The 22,746-nt window shown below is 33.5% G+C and overlaps 1 protein-coding gene across 1 annotated transcript in view; it reads right to left on the reverse strand.

Annotated features, from left to right (window-relative positions):
* The window catches only part of LOC145280056 (adenosine 5'-monophosphoramidase HINT3-like), a 123,256-nt gene that overhangs the window by 12,828 nt on the left and 87,682 nt on the right, over nucleotides 1-22,746 (reverse strand). The window contains exons 3-4 of the mRNA XM_080131736.1: nucleotides 6,533-6,599; nucleotides 3,488-3,614 (exon numbers count right to left, since the gene is read on the reverse strand). Of these exons, the coding sequence (XP_079987862.1) occupies nucleotides 3,488-3,614; nucleotides 6,533-6,599 (194 nt within the window). The remainder of the gene's footprint in view (nucleotides 1-3,487; nucleotides 3,615-6,532; nucleotides 6,600-22,746) is intronic.

Raw genomic sequence — 22,746 nt, forward strand, 5'->3', positions numbered from 1 at the left:
ATAAGTTTTGATTTCAGTTATAGCTGATTGGAGACTCCTGTTTGAAGCCTTTCAGAGAGAGAGAGAGAGGGGGAGAGAGATTCTAGTGGTAGATGAACCAGCTCAGATATGGCAAATAATACTCCATACATAGGCGAATGGTGGCTTTGTAGAGATACAGGACATTGTCACCTGTGTATTCAATATGTTACATATATATATATATATATATATATATATTAATAGGATAGCGTGTGTGTTATTTATTTTGTGTGTCATGCTTACATCCCAGTGACTGGCGCTTAATTGTTATGGACTTCCATTTATTGTAATAAATAATTTTACCAAGAATTCTTCATAAGTTTTGGTTTCGGTTTCGATTAAAGCCAATAGCACTTAAGTCATCTATTTTGTTTATAAATAATTTTATCAAGAATTTTTCATAAGTTTTAGTTTCGGTTTCGATTATAGCTGATGGGACTTAAGTCATCCATTTTTTTTTTGTTTATAAATAATTTTACTAAGAATATAAATTTTAGGGGTTGCAAAGTTTGAAAGAAATTCCTTGACTGTTGCGGACAAAAAAGAAAAGGTAATGAACCACTGGTTTAGAGATTGATTCAGAATATAATTTCAAAATGTTCACAAAATAGCAGACAACATGTCTCTTGAACAGATAGAAAAAATATTGAACATCTTAAATAACAAACTTGGGTGTTCGTTTTGAAGACGACGTTGCTTTAACAAGATTTGATGCTTGTATATTATAATAAGATTTCCAAAAAACAAAATGCATTTTATGTAAAAAAAATTATTACCTACCTAAGTGTCATGTCGAAATTAGTAAAAAATTTTAAAAAATAATAATTACAAGTAAAAAAAAATTTTTAAATAATTACAAGTAAAAAAAAATTTTTTTTTGAAAGAATATTATCAATGAGTCAGGGGAGGTAACTGCAATCTATGATTTTGACTAATCTGCAAGTTCAGAATAGAAAATGGCGAATTGCTAAGATCTATGTTTCTTTTTTTCTTTTTTGTAAAATAAAAAAATAGTTTCAGCAGATTTTCTACTCTATTATTTTTCGTAGTTATTTGGAATTTTTACTAATTTCGACATAACAAGTAAGTATGTATTAGTGTTTTTACCTAAAATACATTTTTTGAAATCCCATCATACTACACAAACACTAAAACTTATTTATAAAATAACTTATCTTCAAAGACCACTTACAAAAATCAGATTTTGCAGAGGCAAACTGATCACAATAAAGCAGAATTAGAAACATTTTGTGAAGATATCAGTCAAAGGATTGTTCGATTTTTTTTTTTTTTTTTTTTTTTTTTACACAGTGATCACCACTTATCAAGGCCCGGAAGCCACTCAGGGATAAGGGTTATTGCAAGTACATTACGTTAGTGAGGAGATTTGCTGAAGTGTTTACTTAAGGGGGCGGTTCATTAGGAATTTGTTAACATTGGACTTGAAGACATCCAAGTTGTAGTCCGGAGGGAAGCAGGCAGACGGAACAGAGTTCCACAGGCGTGCAGTTCTAAGAAAGAAGCTTTGTTCATGGAATCCGCATTTTGATTTAGGCACAGATATAGAGTGGGGGAAATTTTTCACAGTGGATTCAGCTAGACGGGTGTTTTTCGTGAAAGATTGGCGAGGGGGGACCAGAGATTGGAGTTCAGACGAGCATCTGCCATGGAAATAACGATAAAACAAGGACAGGCTCGCAACGTCGCTTCTGTGGGAGAGAGGTTGCAGGGTAGAGAAAAGGGCATCCCCCACTAAGCCACGAAGTCTATTTTGTACTCTGTCAAGGCAGGATAGGCTGTTTTTAGCAGCTCCTGCCCAGATATGGCAACAGTATTCCATCCTTGGACGTACTTGGCTTTTATATAGATAGAGAATTGCATCAGTAGTGAGATATCTTCTGGAGCGGTAGAAGGAGCCCACCATCTTTCTAGCGACCTTGGCAACAGACTTGATGTATGTGTTCCATTTCAGATCAGGAGTAAAGGTCAAACCCAGAAGCTTTGATTTTCTTTAGTGATGAAAGTCACTATCAGTTGAGTGGGCACATTAATATACGTTTCTGGGCTCAGAATCAACCTTATGAACATACCCATCGCCCTCTTTGCTAACAGAAAGTGACTGTGTAGTGTGCCATTGGACGAAGTGGCATTGTTGGGACATATTTCTTTGAGAACGAGAATCAAATCAGATGACAGTGAACACAAACAAGCCCACATTTAGTTATCATTTGAAGTTTTTGTAAATTTCCTCAGGGAAAAAAATTTGAACTCAAAAACAATATGGAGTCATTTTTTTTTTTTTTTTTGACTCCTGTGTATTTCAATATTCATTAAAAATTCAATTTGAAACACATTAAAAATTCAATTTGAAACACATTAAAAATTCAATTTGAAACACATTAAAAATTCAATTTGAAACATTAAAAATTCAATTTGAAATATTAAAAATTCAATTTGAAACACATTAAAAATTCAATTTGAAACACATTAAAAATTCAATTTGAAATATTAAAAATTCAATTTGAAACACATTAAAAATTCAATTTGAAACACATTAAAAATTCAATGTTAACATTTACTTTCTTACTGTCCTATTTAATAGAAGATATTCTGCTTGTTCCTTCCTTAGTTCGTCTGTACGTTATGTTTTGAAAATGGCTAACACAATTTTTGAGGGCCTAATTACTTAAAAAAAAATGCTAAATTTGCAAAATTTGGCTTTAAAAAGGCCAATCATGCAACCCTGAAATGAATATGAAAGCTTTCTCCCTTTGATGTAGCTCTGTTTTCAAATCTTATAATAATAATATATGACCATTGTTGTAATGATGTAAGAAAGGGAATCTTAATTTTAACATGCAGCTGTTCTTCACTGAACAAAGAAGTAAGCAAAACGTTACATAAAAAAGGAACATTCAAAAGAAACAGGGAAAAAAGAAGAAAATTGTCTGACAAGAAATGCTGGATTGAAGGAGTAAATTAAAAATTGTTTTTTACAATGTGATTTTATTATTTTTATTTAACTATGTAGCACAATATTACTTTATGAATATTTATTAATTTATTTTTAAATGGGTCAGTTTCATATTTAAAATACAATGGACGCTATTTTTATAGAAATGTTAATACTCATATTTGTTGCGTTTTACTGGTTTTTCTGTCAAAAAGAACTTTTTTTGTGTGTGTGCTATTCAGAAAAATATCAACTTTAATATATTTGTTGATTAAATATATTTCTCATTCTATAGAATTTTTACAGTTCTAAATAATCCGTTTCAACGGACAAATTTAAAAAGCCTTTGTGGTTATCATCATCAGATCTTTTACTGGTGTGACAGGCCAAAAGCAGACTCGAAGCAATCTCTTAAGTAATGATAATGGTGATGCACTTATAGAAACACGTCAACTGGCGATCGTTTCAGGTGTATTTAACATTACATTCATGACAGATACCGTGTATACTTACACTGACAAACCAAGGTGAATTGACCTTAAATATCCCTCGAGGTATGAACCGCATTTGAGTCTGAGGGGATATGACGTGGAGGTGGAGATGGTTAACACTGTGGAAAGGTGGCCAATGGAATCCCATTCTGAAAAAAAAAAATAATATAAAAGAAAGAATATTATTATTTTATCTCTATTCTATTCAACTTTTATATAAAAGGGACTTTGTGTATCTGTTCGTTTCCTATAGACACGAAAACGACTGGGCCGGTTTCATGAAATTTCACACGAAGGTACTTTATGTGCCTGGCAGTGTTCTTATATGGGTTTTTCTATAGGAATGTCTTCAATAAGTATCGCTAATCAAAATAATCCGATGAAAGAAGGAACAGGCGATTTCGATGAAAGTTAACACCTTACACAGCCTAACATCACAAGTACATTTGAGAAGTTTTATACCACACAAGCCGAAAGGCCGACATATAAAATCAACAGTAGGTTCTTTGATATGACAGGGGTGCATTTGAAACGAAGGTTCCTGTTTAAAGCACAATTGCATCACGATACTTTACTTTTTCATTTTAAACTTACATTCAAGCCATTATCTCCGCACAAGCAGTAACGCCACGCATATGAAATCAACAGTAGGTTCTTTGATATGGCAGGGGCGCATTTGAAATGAATGTTTCTGTTTAGAGCACAACTGAACCTTTATTCAAGCCATTATATTTTTTAAAAATAGTTTTATAAAGTCAACAGTAGGTTCTCTACAGTGCAATGTAGAACTGTGGGGAGGCATATGAAGATTCCTCCAGGTGCACCGCGATGGGTCCCCAACTAAAGCAGACAATCAATCGATTTGATTGAAAAATGGGTGATTTCACTGATTTCGATGACAATAAAAATATGGGAGCATGAAACATTCGTTGAAAATCATTCAATCCCGGGCAACGTTGGGTCACTCTGCTAGTATATATATATATATATATATATATATGTATATATATATATATATATATATATATATATATATTTGTGTGTGAAGTTTTCCATTTCTAAAAGTAGTTAATATTTATGATATTTTGCAATGAAACAAATTCTGTAGTGTATTTATTACATTTAAAATCCCAGGCAACGTCGGATCTCCCTGCTAGTAATATCATAATTATTGTTTTATAGATACAAACAGAAAATTTTATCTTCAAAGTTTTAAATAATTAATCAGCTTTTACAATTTACAAGTATACACGTATATAAACAAAGATCATACTACAAGTAAAAGATGCTATTTATACTAGCTTTCCGTAACCCGACGCTGCCCGGGATGCAGTGAAGTCATTTTAGTATTTAATCTTTATTCATTAGCACATTTTTTCACTTAAACAATAAAAAATGAAAATGTTTTTGAATAGTTTAATTTGAAAATTTAGAAAACCAAATAATGTTATACAATATTTTATTAAATGATTAAAATCATTCATTATTTTAATCATTTAATAAAAAAAAAAATTATCTAATACTATTTTGTTTTTATATATAAGTTTCAAGTCTGTAGACCCAAAATTGACAGAGGAGTTTGGTAGAAACCATTCCTCACACAGACACACAATGTCACTTTTATATATATATCTATATATATGATCTTGTCTGTCTGATGAACTGTCTCTAACAAACTCCTCTGTCAATTTTTGGTCTACAGATTTGAAACTTGATATATAGGAAATTTGGACCTGGAGAACAAATTGAATTTGGTTTTGAACCGGTAAAAATAGTTGCTAAGGAGTCAAAATTGAAAAAAAATTGGAACTTAGCAGGCGTAATTTTGACTAAACATGTTACTTATACACATGTGCTAATATACATTTATACCCTTAACAATTTTATTTTAAGTTTTTATATACGTTGGGACATAGTACAATTGGTAACGAATACGGCTGGAGAGCTAGATGTTTTGTTTTTGATTCTAACTGATGACATTCAAGTTTTTTTTTTTTTTTTTTAACTTTTGAAATCACTTCTATATATATTGGATACAATATAATAATCAATAAAGAATTGGCTCTATAATAATAAATACGAAATCTGCAGAAATTAGAATATCATATTTAAGTATATTTTACGACTGGGCAGGCAGCTAGTATAGATATATAAATAGATTATCATTTTTGTAAAAAGAATTTTCTTGTTTAAATAAGATTTGGAAAGTTAAATGTAATTATTACATTATATAAAGTGTGTGCTTTTTATTACAACTTGTTTATCGCTATCCAGTTTCAAAGGTCAGTCTCATATTGTTTTGTTTTCTTATTAGGACCTGCACCAAGTTGGCACAAGATGTTTTCATTGCTTAATGCAACACATGAATGAAACATTTTATAAAATATCCTGAGGAAAGAAAGACAAAGATATGATGGCTGAGAGAGAGAGAGAGAGAGTTAAAGAGGAAAGAATCGAGAAAGAATGAGAAGTTATAAGGAGAGGGCGAAAGAGAAAGAGGAGAAAGATGAAGAGAAAGGAAAAGGGGAAGAGGGAAAGAAAGAGAGGGAAAAGGAAAGAGATGGAAAGAAAGAGAGGGGAAGAGAGGAAAAGAAAGAGAGGGGGAAGAGAGGGAAAGAAAGAGAGGGGGAAGAGAGGGAAAGAAAGAGAGGGGGAAGAGATGGAAAGAAAGAGAGGGGGAAGAGAGGGAAAGAAAGAGAGGGGGAAGAGAGGGAAAGAAAGAGAGGGGGAAGAGAGGGAAAGAAAGAGAGGGGGAAGAGAGGGAAAGAAAGAGAGGGGGAAGAGAGGGAAAGAAAGAGAGGGGGAAGAGAGGGAAAGAAAGAGAAGGGGAAGAGATGGAAAGGAAGAGGAGGGGAAGAGATGGAAAGGAAGAGGAGGGAAAGAGATGGAAAGGAAGAGGAGGGAAAGTGAGAGAAAGGAAGAGAACGGGAGAGAGAGTGGAAAAGAGTGAGAGAAATATAAAATATTTTTCTCACTCTTTTCTGCTCCCTCTAAAAAAATATAAAGAATGAAAGAAAAAGGGAGAAAGAAGGAAAGAAAAAAAGAAAGAGAAAATTCATTTTCTTACCTGACGTCATCCACATTTCCACCATTATTCTGCAAGATTTGTTTCCCAACATTCACCATTTTTTCAACTAAAAATAAAATCCAAATAAAAAAAACATTCATTTGAGGAAAGCTCATTTATTTTATCGTTTTTTTGTTTGTTTGTTTGTTTTGTAGAATATGCCCCCCCTCGCCAAATTTTCAACAGAAACACTCGTCTAGCTGAAAACACTATCAATAATTCCCCCCACTAAACGTAGATTCCATGAACAAAGCTTCTTTCTTAGAACTGCACGCCTGTGGAACTGTCTTCCGTTTTCCTGCTTTCCAGCTGAGTACAATATGTATGTCTTCAAGTCCAACGTAAACAAGTTCTTGAGCCGTTCCACTTAAGTTAACAAAGATACCGAATTTCCATTACTAACGATTACTATATTGTCCAATTGACTACTGTACACTCTTAACCCTTATCCTTGAGTGGCCTCTGGGTCTTGATAAGTGGTTATGCCTATGTAAAAAAAAAAAACCTTTGTGGGAAGATTTAATGTTGAATGCAATAATTTTACTCTTTATGTACTATGGTATCAATTTCAGTGTGATGAATTATTTCTTTCAAATATTTACATTGTATATACTTTGATATAGATTGCACATGGAGAGATGCTGCTCAGAGCATCCTTTGCTGCCTTGACAGAGTACAAAACCGACTTCGAAATCTAGTGGGCAATGCCCTTTCCACCATTCCTACTATCTCTTTCTCACAGAAGATACATTGTTAGTCTTTCTCTACTCTATCATTATTTTCATAGAAGATGGTCCCTGCCACCACTTTAAAACACTCACAATAAAAACTTGTCCAGCTACAACCACTGCCAATTGTTTTCCTTTCTCTCTGTCTCTCTCTTTATTAAAAGCTATCACACCAAAAATTAAACAAAACTTTCATGAGTTAAGTTTATTTTCAAGAACAGCCTGTCAATGGAACATGGTGCCGCAGTATTTTTTCCCAGCTGACTACAACATGGTCGTTTTCAAGTTCAATGCAAACAAATTTTTGTTGAATCGCCTTCTTAAATAATCAGTGATGATTGTTACTAATCATTACGATGGTATTTCACTTCAATTAATTCTTATCCTTGAGTGGTATTTGGGTTTTGATAAGTGGGGACACCTTTTATATATATATATACTAGCATGGGTGCCCGGCGTTGTCCGGGGTGTTTGGAGGTGTATGTTGAGCAAAAAAAAAAAAAGTGGTAGTAGGAAGGCAGGCTCGAACCCGTACCGCAAAGGAGGAAAAGAACGGGAAAAAAAACTGACGTCTTTGCTGTTATGACCACCGCCAAACCGGAAGTGACGTAGGTTTTAATTAAGGCTAGACAATCGAAAGGGAAGGATGACTTTCAAAAATATCGGCGAAAAAAGCGCCCCCCCTCCTGTAGAAAAGTGCCCAGTTGAAGGTAAAGATATTAATGTTTTTAGCCAATTTTTCGATATTTGTTGTCTGAAAGGTCGAACTTCAAAACGATACTCATCTCGTAAAAATCCGTCGCCTCTGTCGAAAGTTGTAGGCAGATATGCAAACATACATACATACATACATACATACATTTATATATTGGTAACTCAAATTTTCGACCTAAACCGATTAAAAAGCTTGCCCTATCTCTGAATACCCTTTATGTAAAATTTCAAATGTTTAGACTAGAAATTGTTTGAGTAATTTGGTAGAAACCGCAGAGGTCTATTTTTTAAAAACTATGACCCCTTAACACTTATTGTTTTGGGCTCAAATCAAGTTATTAAGTTAGATCCATGTCCAAGGAACCCATATCTAAAATTTCAAGTGTTTAGACCCAAAAATGGCGAAGAAATTTGGTAGAGTTCTCAAAGGTCAAATCGTTGAACTTTGACCCCTTAACAGGCCAATTTCTAGCCGAAAACGGATTACAAAGATTTTCCCAAATCTCAGTACTGTGTATATCAAATTTCGAGTCTGTAAACTGATGTGAGATTCCTGTATTTCCTGCTTCAATCATGGCTCGCAGGTAAAGAACAAAAAGGGGGGGGGGGGAAAAGAATAAAAAACAAAACAAAGTGCACAATTCAAAGTCTCCAGGGAATACACACGTTGCTGGCCGCAATTCAGGGGCGCTAGGTTGGCCTCTTTCTTGCTTGCTGTCTCCTGAAAGAAATTACTTTCAATTGTATTATTCATTCATGGGGTAATCATGAACACCACCACAGCAAATAATTGACTCAGATGTAATCTTAGATTTTCTGGTATGTGTTTCTAAGACTTGCTGCTGCATTCGATATTCAACATTTTACACATCATCCAGTGGAGATATTTACATACTCCTTTGTGTCATGTCGTATAGTAGCCGCCCCCACCCCCAGTAGAATCTTACAGGTGGATGTCAGGTGGCTTACATTCTCTAATTCTGTGTGGCAGAACGTGCACTTGCTGTCATTGCTTAGACCACTTATTTTCTTAAGACCATTAGTCATCAGGCCTTGATCCTAGCCAGCTATTATGATCCTCTCCTGATCATGGTGGAGTGATCCTCTTTTTAGCCAGTCCATAGATCCTTCTTGGGGGAATTCATCCAGACAATACTTTCTAGTAGTGATGATAAACACGATACAGAAAAAAATCAGAAAATGCAAGACCCCCAAAATCAGCAGAGATTATAGCATTCCTGTAATGATCCCTGTTGATTTTTTGATGGGAGTTTTGTTCTGTGCAGTTCTAGAAGGTCCACCCTCTCAGGCTTTGCCTTCTCTCTTTGAGAATGGTTTAGTTTATTGCGCCCTCACCGAGAAATACCGATGGGGCTGCCCAGGCACTTTTTGCGAGTCAGAGTGCCCCTCCTTGGGGCGCTGACTTCTCAATCCCACTTTCCGACCCTGGTGTCTAAGTTCTTGCAGTGCGAGAGAACTACACAACCTCAAGGAATTGAAGAGAGGAAATAACCATGGAACGTCCATAAGACTCGGAATCTTATGGATGACAATTTTTTTTTTTTTCTTCTATGGGAAAAGGCATTCGCTTGGAATTTAAAACTATGGTCAACGTTCATTTGCAAAATTATTGAAGGAAACAAATTACTCTTCCCTATTCACTTAGTTGTTCTAAAAATACTAAAACCTGCTTAATCTGAAAACGGTTTTGCTAATTTATGTAAGTCAAGTATTTTACCCATCATACAAAGTAAATTGGAACTATTATTAAAACTGTAAATTAGATTAAATTAAACAACAACAACAACAACTATTTGAATAACAGAAACGTTCAGATGAAAGACAACAACAACAACAACAACAACGGTGCATGGAAGAGCTGTTTATATAAGTCATAAAAAATAATAATACCGCATTTTCACAAAACTCAATATGGAATGCGATTGACAATTTTGCTACAAACCTGAAGAAGGTAAACCATTTGAAGCTTATTTTCGTCGGTAAGAAGTTTTTTTTTTTAGTAATGACTGTAAACAGTGATCTGACCAGAAAAAGGTTCGTTCATTATTACTGAAACTAGAGACGACTGAGCACAACAAGTTTGTGGATTTTATTTTGCCACATAAAACATCAGAATTATCATTCGCCGAGACAGTCCCTTTATTCCATAAGCATTGGTCAGATGGTGAGAAGATGATGTTGCAACGTATGCAGCCATGGTAAATAAACATTGCAACAAATTCAAACTTGCAGACATCAGTGCAAACAATTTTAAATGTTTAGTATTTGCGCAAGGATTGACTTCTGGTTGCGATGCAGAAATTAGGAGACGCGCCCTAAAAAAAAAAATTAGAAAAAGAACCAAACCTAACCCTACAAAAGTTAATGGAAGACTACCAGAAAATAGAAATCATTAAAAAAAGGTTCAATGGATATCGAAGCTGGTGTCTTGCAGATAAAAAAGGCAGACAGATAATTTAAAAACACATGTAAAAAAAAATAAAACACAAGTTAGGAAAGAAAGGTCACACATATCGGCACATAGCTAAGAAAGCATTTGAAGAAAGAAAATCTCGTCTCTTTGTTATCAATGTAGTAATTTACATTAGGTTAAGGACTTTTTACATATTCATCAAGAAAATGTTAAATATGTAAAAAAAAAAAAAAAAAATAGGACACAAAGATACTCATTGCAGAAATAAAATTTAATACAAAGCCCGAGTGTGTTTGGCGGAGACTGAAAATAACAAAGAAAGGTTGTGAAAATATGTGACTATAAAAATTCATGATAAAGAAATAAAAATGCAACTCAATTCGAGTTCAGATCTTTCGATAGTAAATCTAAATACGTGGAAGAAATTGAATAAACCCACAATGCTCAGAACAGGCAAAACAGCAAAGGCCATTAATGGTACGCAAATTAACTTCAAAGGTTAATTTTTAGCGAACATCACATTATTGGGAAAGATGAAAAATTCAAGCGTATGTATTAAGGAATACCACTAACCTACTCGGATTGGATGCATAAATTTAAATTATGGAACCAGGCGATCAATAATTTTTGCAAAAAGTAAAAAAAATAAAAAATACAAATGACGCTCATGCTTTGTTCTAGGCCACGAAAAGCCAAAAAGAATGTGCAAACAAACTGATACTGTTGTAGACTGAACAAAAGTAGTTCTTTACTATTAAGAACAGCACCTTACCACAAACCAACAAAGCAAAATCAAGCAGGGTACTCTATCGCTAGTCCTAAAATGATGACACCCTCGCCAACAGACCTAGTCATAAATGTCTATGTGACTGTAGGCGATTTTTCACTGGATACGGAAAATTCAGCTATAACGCAATAGGTACACGTCACAACTCTATTTTTCCCAGTACTGGGACATTATTTACCGAAAGTCAATGTCACTCAAAGATATTTCGTGCATGAAAATAATAGAATTGAAACTGTTTTTTCCATAATATAGAAGAATTGCCAGACCGTTTTACCTAGTGTCTTTTCAAAATAGACAGCTCATCAGGTAACAACACTAGTGAATAGTATCGCCTCTTGTCTGATGGATTATTACAAGCGGGGTCCTAGGTAAAGTTTATTAACCTTTCATTACTTGTGGCGGAGTCTACCCATACAAGTAATCAAATATTTTATAAAATGGCAACAAAACATTTTTCTTGCAGGTCAAAAGAAAAAAATTTCGCCTTGAACAATGAATCCCTCAAGAAGTAGAAGCTATTGAAATTGTCTACAACACGTTTGATATTGAGCCTCCCTAAATCACACCAGAACCATGATGTTCGGGCAGGAAGAGGAAAATCACCGAACCGTTCATGGTTCACTCAAAGAAGAAAAATTACTGATACCCCGTACGAAGTAATCAGCTTAGGAGGTAGGTGTTGTGGTGGAACTAACCTATGTTACCTACTAATAGACTATTCCAATCTCAATAGATACCGGAAGACTAAGCCGTAAGATTTCAATCGATATCCGGTGTACCAACCTAGGTCATTCGTCGGCTATAATGATTAACCCACCTATTTGCAATACATGTTATTTTATTTTGGCATTCTGTTTTTCTTGCAACAGTTAACAGGGCTATAACATATTGTTATACATCTTATGAGATAACTGACCAATTTTTATAATTTTAGGTTCAAATAAACAGCTACAGCAGGAATTGGAATACACCCTACTAAAGTCTAATTATTACAACTGGTGAATTTCAAAAATGCAATCTGGACGTGAAGACAGACACTTTAGAAGAACGATATGCAATACAATTGTTTTAAACTTGAAAAAATGCTACGGTAACGTATAGACTGCTTCAGACTATCCGGGGTTATCTTCCATGAATCAAGCATCAGTTTTTGAGTGGCATAAGAGATTCAAGGAAGTCAGACAGTCTGTGAGGGATGATGAGAGGTGTAGGAGGAGTAAAGAAGTCAGAACATTAGAGTTGATTGGCCAAATAAAGAATTTCATGGATAAAGACCGTCGTGTGTCTATAGAGACAATAAGTGCACAATTTGATGTCAGTGTGGGAACTGAAGATGTGGAAGATTTGCACAAAGTTTCCCAAGGGTGCTCAGTCCACAACTCCATCCTTGTCACAAACTATTTGACGAAGATGAGTATCAAGACACTTTCTCACCCTTTCTATAGTTCAGGCTTTTTGTGACTTTTGATTATTTTCTAAGCTCAAAAAAAACACTCAGACTGTGGTTATGAGACAAGGAAATGAAAGTGGCTGTGATGCTCACACAAGAGGACTTCCATAGAGGTCTTCCAGAAGTTGTTAGAATAGTACAACAAGTGCATTGCAGCCAGAGGAGATTACTTTGAAGGTACTAGAGTTCCATGTGTGTTCGATCAATAAAAATGACGTATACGAAAAAAGTCTAGAAACTTATTGAAGGAACCTCGTATTCATAAATTTGAAAAAAAATGAATAAATTATGGAAAATAGAAAACACATTACGGACGCGTTCTCTGCAGCCTCGTAACTCTTGCGTCTTCTATTTTATCCCTCAGTCCTCATTTTTCTCACAAAAGCCATATTTTTCCAGGGCACTTGCTTGAGATGTCTTTATTTTCTCCTATTTCTATCCTTGTGGCCATATCACTAATAACGGTGCTGGAGGTAAACGTTTTATCTGGGCTGAGGTTATTCGACATCATTCTGTTGGCCTGCTTCCTTATTGAATACAGCATGGTAGTCTTCAAGTCCAATGTAAACAAGTTCTTGTGGAATCGTACCCTTAAATAATCAAATTCTACCCAATTTAAACCATTAACAGTTACTACACTACCACCTTTCATTCTTCAACCCTTATCCTCGAGTGGCCTTCGGTTCTTGATCAGTGGTGACTCTCAAGTAAAAAAAAAATGTAAAAAATTGAAGTATTTATTAAATTTAAAAAAAAAAAAATGAAAGTGGAAAAACTACCGGACAATGCCGAGTAGACACAGCTAGTTACAAAGAACTTCTTATGGAGTATTTAAGATATTTTTTTTAAACGTGTATTTATCTTTCCGGTTTTTTATGTGTTTTTTTTTTTTTGTTTTTTGAATTGTGTAAGCGGCCATCCATAAATATCGAATTCTTTATGTCTCAGACATAATTTTATTTTATTTTTTGTTTCGATAGAATTCTTCGTCTCAAGCATCTACTAGAAAACAAAGTATCGAACCTTTGAAAATTGAAGAGTTTTTTTTGTTTTTTTAATTTTGCTTTTTTTTTATTTTGTTTTTTATTTATTTATTTTTATTTATTTATTTTTTTTGACGATTCTTGATAATTACAAGAAGGACAACGCGTTTGTCAATAAAAACACCTACACATGAAGAAAAAGTAACATTTTTTTTTCATTTCAATCATTCAAAACACTTGACTGACTTACAGCTGAAACGTTGCTTATATGTCAATTATACAAAATATAGGTTTTATTGATGAGGTGGGGGAAGATAAGGAAACAAATATCAGAATGTTATCATCAGTCTAGACAGCATCGCAAATTCATGATTGGCATGAAATTGCAATTAAGATATGCACCTTAGATGGAAGCCATCTTTTCTTTTCTTTTTTTTTTTTTTGTATTTTCTTAATTTAAAGAAACAAAACAAAAAAAGTTGACAATAAAAAAATTATTATATTTTCTTATTCTTCTTACAATTCTATACAATTAAGCCATCCCATAAATTCTGTCCGGGTTATGATTGGTTCAGGAAACTTTTGTTATTACTAACCAGTAGATCGTTGCCACTGTTAAGCAAGGGAAGAGTCTCTTCAGACATGTGTACGCAGTATGTATGAAAGCGAAACATGGCAGGTGAGTGTTGACGACATGGAGAAACAATATGAGAATAATAAGATGCATGTGTAATGAGAGTTCTAAATACAAGCTTAGATCTGATGACCTTAAGGGAAGATTAAATCTGAACAGTATAAGAAGATGTGTGCAGAACAGGAGACTTGGATGATATGGTCACATTAAAAAAAATGGATGAGAGTTCCTGGGTTAGTAGATGTAGAGCAGTTGAGGTAGCAGGTTCAGTTCACAGAGAAAGACCAAAGAAAACATGGGTGAAAGTGATAAGAATGAACTTGGGAGAAAGAGGGATGAATAAAGACCTGGGCAGAGATAGGTTAGTTCGAAAATCAATTCCTAAAAGCCGCCCAACGGACATTAAACCAATAATGATGATGATGAATTTTAATATCGAGTTGGAATGTCTAATATAATATTTATATATCGAACTTGCTGTACCTACATAGTGTTACCATTTTAATTAATAACATTTTTCATGTAAAATTTTTAACAAAAAAAAATTTTTTTAAGTGTGTAAGTTGTGAAAATGAAAGTACAACATGTAAGGGAAATAACTCATTGTTTTAAATTTAAGCAAAAATAGGGATTATCTCCCTTATATTTTTAACCTTTTAGATCATTATTTTAACCTATTAATACTAAGACCCAGGGTATCTAATTTTTTTACTATTGAGTTGAAACTTCATGTAAGGACTAACAATGGGTAACAATATACAAATTAAAATTTATTGGTGAATGCGATATATTTTAAAAATCAAGAGTTTATACATTCAAGATAAAATTTACAAATCATGGCAAGAATCAAAGTAGTTCACACAAAGAGTTTACATTGCACGTTTGACAAAAAGTCAATGGTTTATTATTGCAAGGTTCATTTATATAAGCTTATACATCATCGAACAAATAGAATTTTCGAAAAAATTTCAAAATAACTTTTTAAGAAAATTCCAACAACCCTCAGGGAGAAATTGATGAATGTAGATGAATTTTATCCTTTCTTCAAAGTAATTATGCAGTAAGAATACTATTATACATTTTCTTATAGATTTTAAAAAGAAATTATTTTGTATTCTAGTCATGGGATAGTGGGACCTAGTGGATTATAACTATTTCTATTGTAATATTTTGGGTTTGTTTTTTTCTCCAGAATAATTATTTTTTAGTGTAAAGAACATGGTTGTAAGGAATAAAAGGAAGAAGTAGTAAGTTAGAACCAAATATCGATTCGTGAGATTGCTATTTAGGTCTAATATGGAACATCCAACAAGATACTAGCAGGCTGCCCAGCATTTCTTGGTCGTAAAATACTCTTAAATATGATATTTTGATTAATGCAGATTTCGTATTTATTATTATATTATATTGGACCCAATATATAGTAATGATTTAAAAAGTTGAAAAAAAAAAAAAAAATGACCCGTGCGCCATCACCGAGAATCGAAACTAAAACGTTTAGCTTACGATTTACTTTTTCCTTTGACGTTAATGACTGAGCTATGAAGACATGTTTGCTGTTCGGGATCTCTGGGCCAACACACAAGATCAATTGACACAAAATTCTGAGAAACCATGCGTATTACCTCAAGATTACTGAAGTGAACCCTAACACAATGGGTACCAGTAGCAAGCTCAATCGCACCACTCTAGATTAGGATGGAAGAGGCAACTCAAAAATGGATTCAAAATGTCGACGAGGACACCAGGGATTTACCAATCCAACAAATTTTAACAGATGCCCTAGATACCTGCAGACGAAAGCCCTTCTACAACTCAAAAATTAAACATTTCGATATAGTTGAGACATAGGAGATCATTGAAGACCCAACTTTGCGCCTCCCAGGTTTTGCTACAAATAATTGAAAGTAGTGGGTAGCCACAAACCGGATCAGAACAAGACACTGCAGGACTACAGTAAACAAACACAGGTGGCGACAAATAAACTCACCAATCTGTCCAAAGTGCAAAGAAGCCCCCTAGGACATAGACCATTAGGTACAGACAAAAATGGGTGGACCAAGATAGGGGGTCATAGTTTTGAAAGCCGATTTATCATTTTTTTTTGTAGGTTTCCGACTACTTTTTGATTTTACTTGAAAGATTAAAGACTAAAGTTAATTTCCTAAAGGAAAAAAATACTTTTACACGTAGGAAAAAAAAAAAAAAGTTATGAAAAATGTTTTCACTGAAAGCTACCCAATTCAGCTAAATTTTGAAGTTAAATAAATTCATTATAAAAATCCTTTAAAAGATAAATATTAGTTTTCTGGATCTATTTCAAAGATAATTAGTAAAGTAAAATCCTAAGATATTGAATTAAAAAAAAAAAAACTTAATCAGTCCTCAGAAAGCAAGTAATTCTACCGTTCGCCAAAAACGCAATAAATAAAGGTTTGTAAATACGATTATACAAAAGCCCAAAACTACAGCCAATCAAAACACTGTTTCAAAATGAAGTCATGATAGTAAAAGGAAGTAGGGGTGTCAGATTTCTTTCTTTTTTTTCCCCCAGATATGCATCCATACATCCCTATTCTGAACGTTTGTATCAATTTTTATCATTTTTTTAATTTAATTATTTTTATGGTCCTGTTTTTAAATTAATTTTTTTTAAATTATTGTTTGAGATTATATAAAAATTATGTTACGCCGAAAGTTTCACATTCTTGCGAGCAAAGAAATTATTAAAATCTTGCATATAAAAATTATGTGAAATTTGTAATTTAAAAAAAAGTAGAAATATTTTTGCTATTATAATTTTTTTTTTTTTTTTGGTGAAAATATTAAATAGACAAGGCTAATGGTAATATTGGTAGTTCGAGAAATTCATTTTTCTTCGAGTTATACTGAATTCATTAATACATACTTTAGAGGCTTTTTTTCGTACTGTTCCTGTAAAATTTATTTTTTTTCTGGTACAAATTACGATGCTTTATTTATATAAAAAAAAGCAAAAATAAATTCTTGCGTTTTTTATTTACTACTGAAAACCATAACTTTAGAAAAGGTATTTTTTGTTTAAACAAAATAATAAATTTCCACTAAGATCTAAATAAAACTAATTAGTTCATTATATTCCGCGATCATTATTTGATAAATACTGAAAATTTCATTAAAATTGGTTACTTCCCTGATTTTTAATGAATTTTTAAGTAAAAGGATGGGTCAAAATGTATAAACATTTTGAGCATCGGCATTCATTTTGCCCGTACCTATAGACCACCTGATCCTACACTGTCCAATCACCTGACTGGAAGAAGGTTATGCTACAGCCCATCTATCTGAAGACAATTTCTCAGACTAGCTAAAAAATAGTGGTATAGAGATCTAATCCATAGGATACTACTACTACTACTGTTCCTATACTTTCCCTAACATTATAAAGGTTAGCTATATAGTTAACTATTCATTATTGTTCTCGCGTTCTGGTTTCAAACCAGTATTTCTTTATGCATGAAGTAACTTTCGTAAATAACATAAACTGGATGAGTTGTGTTTCTAGCTATGATCCAAGAAGATGGACAAGATATTCAAATTTAAACCCTTTTACAAAGTTTTATTTTTAAAGTTATTAATGGCCGGAAGTTGCATCTTGTATTACTGTCTGGCATTCTTGATCTCTTGTCCGTCTTCATTTTTATCCTTAAAAAAAGCCACAAAAAGCTTGGAAAGTTGAAGAAAACGAAATGAACAATGGAAACGTAATGAGATAGTTTGATTGACAAGCAGGATTCCATAGTGTTTAGCGTTGGCTCGAATCGGCTGTTTGGTTCGTTTTTCAGTAACTCAAAATACACACGGCCCAAAGGCAACTCGTATTTGACAAGACAATAACATAGTAGAGACACATTTATTTTGTAAATTTAGACCCCGGGCAAAAAAGGGCTTATATTTTGGAAGAGAGAAAATGTAATCAAGGAAAGGAGGCGGACTAAATCAAAAGATGTCCGTTATTATACAGACATTGTTGATTTGATTTCAGAAGTTGACTTTGAAAAATGTAGAAGCCAATTTCTTTAGCTGACAGTTAAGAAACTTTCGAGTCTATAAATTCAAGAAAAAAGTTTAAATTTTCACACACACACATAAATATTACCTTTATAGCAGAAAGGATCGATGCAATGAATAGAGCAATAAAACAGAAAAAAAAAAATGATGAAAATAAAAATTTATAACAATATTTAATAATTCATCAAAAAAAAACAAAAAAACAAACAAGGATTCATAATAAACGAAAACACTTAATCCATCAATTTTCAAGGAGAAACTCTTTTCATCAGAGGATGAACATTAGTAAAAAAAAAAATGTATCACTGATTAGCATGAATTTGAAAAACAAACAAAATATATATATATTGTTTTGTTTTTTAAATAATTCTGCACTTATAAAATACATATATCGCTCCTCATTTGATGGAACCAAATTGGTCAAAGGGAAAATTATTCCCAACTCGCATTTAGGTAAAAATGCACTTTTATATAAATAATTGAATTTATTCAAAAAGTACCGCAAATAACAAATAAACAACATCTATCTCTATCTATTTATACTAGCAAAAATACCCATCGTTGACTGGGTTCAAAAACAGCTTACAGAAAATGGACTCTGATTTATGAAAGTATGATACGTTATGAAAAGGAAGGGTTGTAAAGAGATAACTTCGAATTTGGGGTATCAAAACCAAAGCAAAATATGATGAAAGTAAAAATAAAATAGATAAACCCCATAATTTATTATACCATACCTATTCACACTGAAACACTTATCACAATATTCTGTGGATCTATATTAAAAAACCTTGTTAAACTTTGTGACATATTTCCATTCTATGAAGGTCAGGCACGAACGAACGCCCCATAATTTTATTATACCATATTTCTTCAAACTGAAACATAATTATCAAAGTATACTTACACAGATAGATATGAAAAGTCTTTATTAAGGTTTGTTTTATGGAGGCCAGGCGCAAACGCAGACTCCACAATTTGCTTATACCATCCCTATTTAAGTTAAAACATACTTATCAATGTATTATTATGTACATCTATATCAAAAACACTTGTAAACGTTTTTTTTTTTAATTTTTTCATTTTTTTATTTCCATACTTTGTGGACCAGGTGCGTACACAGACCCCACAATTTTAATGAATCATCATTATGCCAGATCAACTATACCCATTCCTGTGTCTCGATACATCTTCTATCATTATATGTGATCAACTTTCTATAATAGTCAACCATATAGGAGCCTATTCGTGACCAGACACACACACAGACGTTCAGTTTTATATTATAGAAGATATATATATATATATATATATATATATATATATATATATTACACACACACACACCATTCAAATCACAAAAAGAAAACAAATTTGTAAATAGGAAAAAGTCAATCCACATCAATGAAACCATGGTACGTTTCTAAAATATGTAATACAGTTTTTGAAGAAATATTTTGTATTTTAGCTCTCACATTTGCAAGAGAGAATTTTTTGGATTTTTTTAAACACATCCCAACACCATTATATATATATATATATATATATATATATATATATATATATATATATATATTATATAAAGAGCAAATAGTTAATAAAACATGTTAAAAAACACTTTGAAAAAGAGTTAAAAACATATTTAATCTGAAAAGGAAACACTTAATAAGTGGATAAATAAATTTAATATATATATATATACACACACACACATATATATATATATATATATATACACACACACATGCATACACTTATATATTTTTTTACATAGGCGTCACCACTTATCAAGGCCGATAGGCCACTCAAGGATAAGGGTTAAAGAGTGTACAGTAGTCAAAAGGACAATATAGTAATCGATAGTAATGGAAGTTCGGTAAATTTGTTAGCTTAAGTGGAACGGCTCATCAGAAACTTGTTCACGTTGCACTTGGATATTATAGACGCCTGAGAAGCAGGAAAACGGAAGACGATTCCACAGGCGTGCATTTCTAAGAAAGAAGCTTTGATCATGGAATCTATGTTTAGGTTTAGGTACAGATAAAGAGTGGGGGAAATTATTGATAGTGTTTTCAGCTAGACGAGTGTTTCTTGTGAAAGTTTGGCGAGAGGGGACCATAGATTGAAGCTCAGTCGAACACTTTCCATGAAAATAACGATAAAGTAGAGACAAACTCGCAACATCTCTTCTGTGAGATAGAGGTTGCAGCGAAGAGAAAAGGACATCTCCCACCAGGCCACAAAGTCTATTTTGAACCCTATCAAGGCAGGACAAGTCTTTTCTAGCAGCTCCTGCCCATATGTGGCAACAGTATTCCATTCTTGGATGTATCTGGCTCTTGTATAGATAGAGAATTGCATCAGCAGTGAGATATCTACTGGATCGATAGAAGGATCTGACCATTTTTCCAGCGGCCTTGGCAACAGATTTGATGTACGTATTCCATTTAAGATCAGGAGTAAAGGTCAAGCCCAGAAGCCTGTCAAAACTTGAGGCCTCCCCAAGACGAGAGCCATTCATTTTAATTGATGCCAGATGGGGATCAGAACGTTGATGATGTAAAGATAGAAGCTTGGTTTTAGATGCATTAAAAGTAACCAGCCACTCCTTTCCCCATTGTACAACGTGATCAAGATCAGAGGACAGAGAATCGGAGAGAACTTGGTCGTTTACTGTCTTAGATGTGCTACCATAAATGGTAGCACATAAAAAGTGTTGTCAGCATAAATGTCTACAAATGATGTAAGGATGTGATTTGGAAGATCATTAATGTAGATCAGGAAAAGAGTTGGGCCCAGGATGGACCCCTGAGGGACTCCAGCATTAATACTGTGAGCTTCTGATTTTTGCCCATTAACTACTACTCTTATGAACCTATCAGAGAGAAATGATTTAATAATTGAGAAGACATTTCCAGCTATACCATAGCTGAAGATCTTGTGAAGTAAACCTTTATGCCATACCCTAGCAAAGGCTTTTGATATGTCAAGAGCAATTGCCCTAGAAAGGTTGCCTCTGTCGAGAGATTCGCTAATCCTATGAGATATAACTGTAAGAACATCTACTGTAGATCTAGCAGAACGGAAACCATATTGTGTGTCACTAAGAACGTTATTTTTGCTGAGATGGTTGATTACTTCTCTATTTAACACAGATTCCAGCAACTTACTCATGACGCACAGGAGACATTGGCCTGTACTGAGAGGGGGATGAACGATCACCTGAATTCTTAAACACAGGACATACTGATGAGATTTTCCAGGGTGATGGGAAGCAATTCTCCTTAAGACAACGTTTAAACAGTTTTGTAACTATGGGCGCTAGTTCTGGTTGAAGTTTTTTGAGTACTATAATTGGAATACCGTCAGGGCCGGTTGATTTACTGAAATCATGGTTTTTGATTAGCTTGGCAACATCACGTACAGATATTTGTATATCACATAGCGTGTTTTCTGATACAGGAGGAAATATTGGGAGTTGGCGGCCTTGGCCGCAAAGGGTAGAATTAGCTGCAAAGTTCTTGGCAAAGAGTTTGGCTTTGTCTGATGCTGACGGGATTAACTCAGGTCGATTGATGATAGTTGGGATAGAGCACACGCTTCTGTTCAGGATTCTGTTTGCTATTTGCCATAAAATGCAATTTGTGTGTGTGTTCGTTCTTTATGACCTTGGAAACAGCTGAGCCGGGTTTTTTTTTAATTTCATACAAATGTACTTTATGTGTCTGAAAATATTCTTAAATAGTTTTTTTTTATTAGAATGCCTCCCATAAGTATCAAAAATCAATAATCGAAAAAAAAAATGATTAAAGAAAGAACAGTCCAATTGTGACTGAAACATCACAAGTGCATTTGAAAAGTTTTATTACGCACAAGCAGAAAGATCCAGCATATAAAATCAACAGTAGCATTCGTTCATCCGCATTCAATCCCGGGTAACGCCAAATCTCCCTGCTAGTATATATATATATATATATATATATATATATATATATATATATATACCAACAGTCAAAGGTAGGCCGAGTGTGTGTGTGTGTGTGTGTGTATATATATATATATGTATATATATATATATAATGTGTGTGTGTGTGTGTGTATATATATATATATATATATATATATATATATATATATATATTCCAACGGTCAAAGGTAGGCCGAGTGTGTGTGTGTGTATATATATATATATATATCACTAAAATGTGACATATCTAGTAAGACATTCTTACAGAACTAAAATTATCCTCATTATTTTTAACTCACGGGGAGTTATCATGCGGGTCATATTGCTACTTGAAATCTTAGGGCTATTATTTAGAATCATGTCTAACTAGGGAATGAGGGGAGTTGAGCAGTGAGATAATTCCAAATTCTAGCAATCAGAGGGAAGAAACTATTAGAGTAGAGGTTTTCCAGCATCCAGGAGTCTAT

Source organism: Euprymna scolopes, chromosome 7 (assembly GCF_053919585.1).
Source record: "Euprymna scolopes isolate OS-2025 chromosome 7, ASM5391958v1, whole genome shotgun sequence".
NCBI classification, from domain to species: Eukaryota; Metazoa; Mollusca; class Cephalopoda; order Sepiida; family Sepiolidae; genus Euprymna; species Euprymna scolopes.